The 2689-nt window shown below is 50.2% G+C and overlaps 1 protein-coding gene across 1 annotated transcript; it reads right to left on the bottom strand.

Annotated features, from left to right (window-relative positions):
* Positions 1-344: 344 nt before the first annotated feature.
* On the bottom strand, positions 345-1666 carry LOC125506467 (peroxidase 5-like). The gene is made up of 2 exons (XM_048671306.1): positions 1407-1666; positions 345-1282 (listed from the first exon to the last, which is right to left on the bottom strand). Exons 1-2 carry the CDS (start codon positions 1623-1625, stop codon positions 458-460), a joined length of 1044 nt encoding a protein of 347 aa, XP_048527263.1. The 5' UTR covers positions 1626-1666; the 3' UTR covers positions 345-457.
* Positions 1667-2689: the final 1023 nt, after the last annotated feature.

Here is a 2689-nt window from a genome sequence, read left to right as displayed (position 1 = left end):
AAGTAAAAAGAAAACGGAATAGACCAAAACCTACCTAAAACGGAGAGAAACAAATAGAAAAAAAACCATCTAGTGTGTTGCGGGGGGGGGGGGGGGGGATGACGAAGATAATCAGGCTTGTAGGTCGCTGTACTGTTTTTTTTTTCATAAACAGTTTTGCTAAGTCTCAGTTACTGACACTTCGTTATGGCTCAATTGATGTTATATTTCTTTGATCTTTCATGGAGATTCGTATTTTTTTCTTTTAGTTTTTTTATATATACGATATCAGTTGACGGACATTTGGTTATGTTTCAGTAGACCGAGACCTAGCCACATCCTTTTATAGATCATTCATAGTTTTATTTGCGGTGAATATCGGAGTAGTACAAGTTAGGTAGAGGACAAACTTGTGAATTCAAACCATTACTATACGCTGCACATGATCGAGTTCAGGACGGTGTACGTCGTGGCAGTTTCAGTTGGTGGTTCTGCAGTGCTTCCTGATCTCGAAGCGGCTGCCCTCGGCGGGGATCTCGCTGAGCTTGGCCATGGCCTTGCCGAATAGCAGGTACCACGTGGCGGCGTCGTCCCTAAACTCCCGCATGTCCCTCCCGGCGGCGCCGGTGGTGTCGTTGCGCAGCTCCCAGTCGGACCTGAAGAGCACCTTGTTCTGGAGGTTGGCGTGGTAGTAGCTGTTGTCCAGGACCCCCCTCGCCGCCCTCGACGTGTCCACCCCGCTGGCGTTGTGCCCGGAGGCGTTCCGGAAGGCCAACTCCATGTCGCGGATGTTGTTGGGCTCCGTCGGGTCCGGCGTCCCTTGCACGCCCTTCTGCTCCTCAACGTGCTCCGCGAGGGCTCTCTGGTACCTGGCGCTGATCGGGGTGGCCGTGGCGTTGTCGAGCCGGTCGCGGAACGACGAGAGGTGGGCGACGCCGACGGCGTGGGCGCCGGAGAGGACGACGAGCTCCGTCTGGGTGAAGTTCCTGCCGGCGAAGTTGGCCTTGAGCTGCGTGAAGTTGAAGGTGGATGGAGGGAGGACGGCGTCGGCGGCCGCGGCGGACGACCTGACGCCGTCCTTCCGCCCCGTTGTGACGTCGTAGGCGATGTTGCCGCGGCTGAGGATGAAGGTCGCGTCCCGGGCCGCCAGGACGACGATGTCCGCGCAGGAGACGCTTTCGCCGAGCTTGCCCTTGATCCTGTCGATCAGGTCGAAGCCCTCGAGGCCGATGTTGTTCGTCGCGTCCTTCTCCGTGCTGCCGCCGTCCGGCGCCTTGTCTAAGAGCACCGATCCATCGCAGCCCTGCACGTACATCATTTTACGCAGCAAATCAATACCAAGTGCATGCATGGATAGATACATCTGTCATCGACGGCAATACGGCATGCAAATTTGTCGGATCATGGCTTTGCTTATGCATACGTACGTGGACCCAGCAGTCGTGGAAGAGCAACCGGACGAGGGCGGCGCCGATGCGCGGGTTTTTCTTGATGGACATGGCCACTTCCTTCTTAACCGTGTCAGCAACATCGTGCTTCTTGCCGCCGCCACCGTCGGCCAGCACGGGCTGCCCGTGCCCGGCGAAGAAGGCGAGCGACAGGCAGACAGACACCGCGATGGCGCCGGCGCTGAGCTTGATCACCATCGTAGATCGATCTGGAGATGGATATTGCGAACTGAAGATGGATTGTTGTGTGTTTGTGCGTGTCTAGTGAGGTTGAGATCCAGCGGTATATATAGAGCTCAGCTCATCACGACGTTGATCACGACGAAGCAGAGAGCTGCATGCAATGCATGGGTGCGCGCCGGAGATCCCGCTGGGCTTCGATAGCTTGCATGCACTACACCTGACGCAATTGTCAATCCTGCTGCTGCTTGTCGTTAAAGCATTTGGCGTAACGCGTGTTTAATTAATCAACTGCTTGGATACAGTCGATGCCAGAAATGCAGGCCAAGCAAGCATGCATCATTGTGCGCAACACATCCACAACTAGCTTAGCTTAATCTCTGGATAATCAGCTGGAGCGCGTGGTGTCGTTACGCCACCAAAAAAATATAATATACTATTGGTCAACGTACGCGCATGCAAGTTGCCACGGATTTCCTTGTGCCTGCATAATAGATCACGGTTGCACCGTTTTGTAATCAAAATCTCGCGGATTTGCCGATTCTCAATTTTCCTCTCCCTCACATCTTATTAATCTGAATTGAACGTTACTGGTTCCAAAATGCCGTCCGAAAAATATTCAATTTTAATCAAAGCTTTCTTGCAGTCGTTTTTCCTTTTTTTGAGCACTCGCGGGGGAGCTCCTATTCCGCGCGCTGCTTGCTGGGAAAGGTGCAGCGCTTGAACTTGGGCAGACCGAGGGCGGGGCGGGGCGGGGCTCCCTTGTTTCTTTTCATTTCTTTTTTGTTTTGTTTTGGATTTTTTTTGCTTCTTTAAAAAAGTTTGTGATTTAGAAAAAAGTTTAGAATTTTAAAAATGTTCACTAATGCAAACAAATGTTCATGAATTCAGAATGTTTTTCACAAATTCCAACAAATGAACATTTTTTAAATTTTGATGACTAAAAATTGAATTTTTTATGAACATTTTTTGAATTTTTATGAATGTTTTCGAATTTAGATGAGTAGTTTTTGTATTTGATGAACAAATGTTAATTTCAGTGAACATTTTATGAACTAGATGATTTTTTTAATTTGATATTT

Source organism: Triticum urartu, chromosome 1 (genome assembly GCF_003073215.2).
Source record: "Triticum urartu cultivar G1812 chromosome 1, Tu2.1, whole genome shotgun sequence".
NCBI classification, from domain to species: Eukaryota; Viridiplantae; Streptophyta; class Magnoliopsida; order Poales; family Poaceae; genus Triticum; species Triticum urartu.
This window is presented reverse-complemented; position numbering and strand designations above follow the sequence as displayed.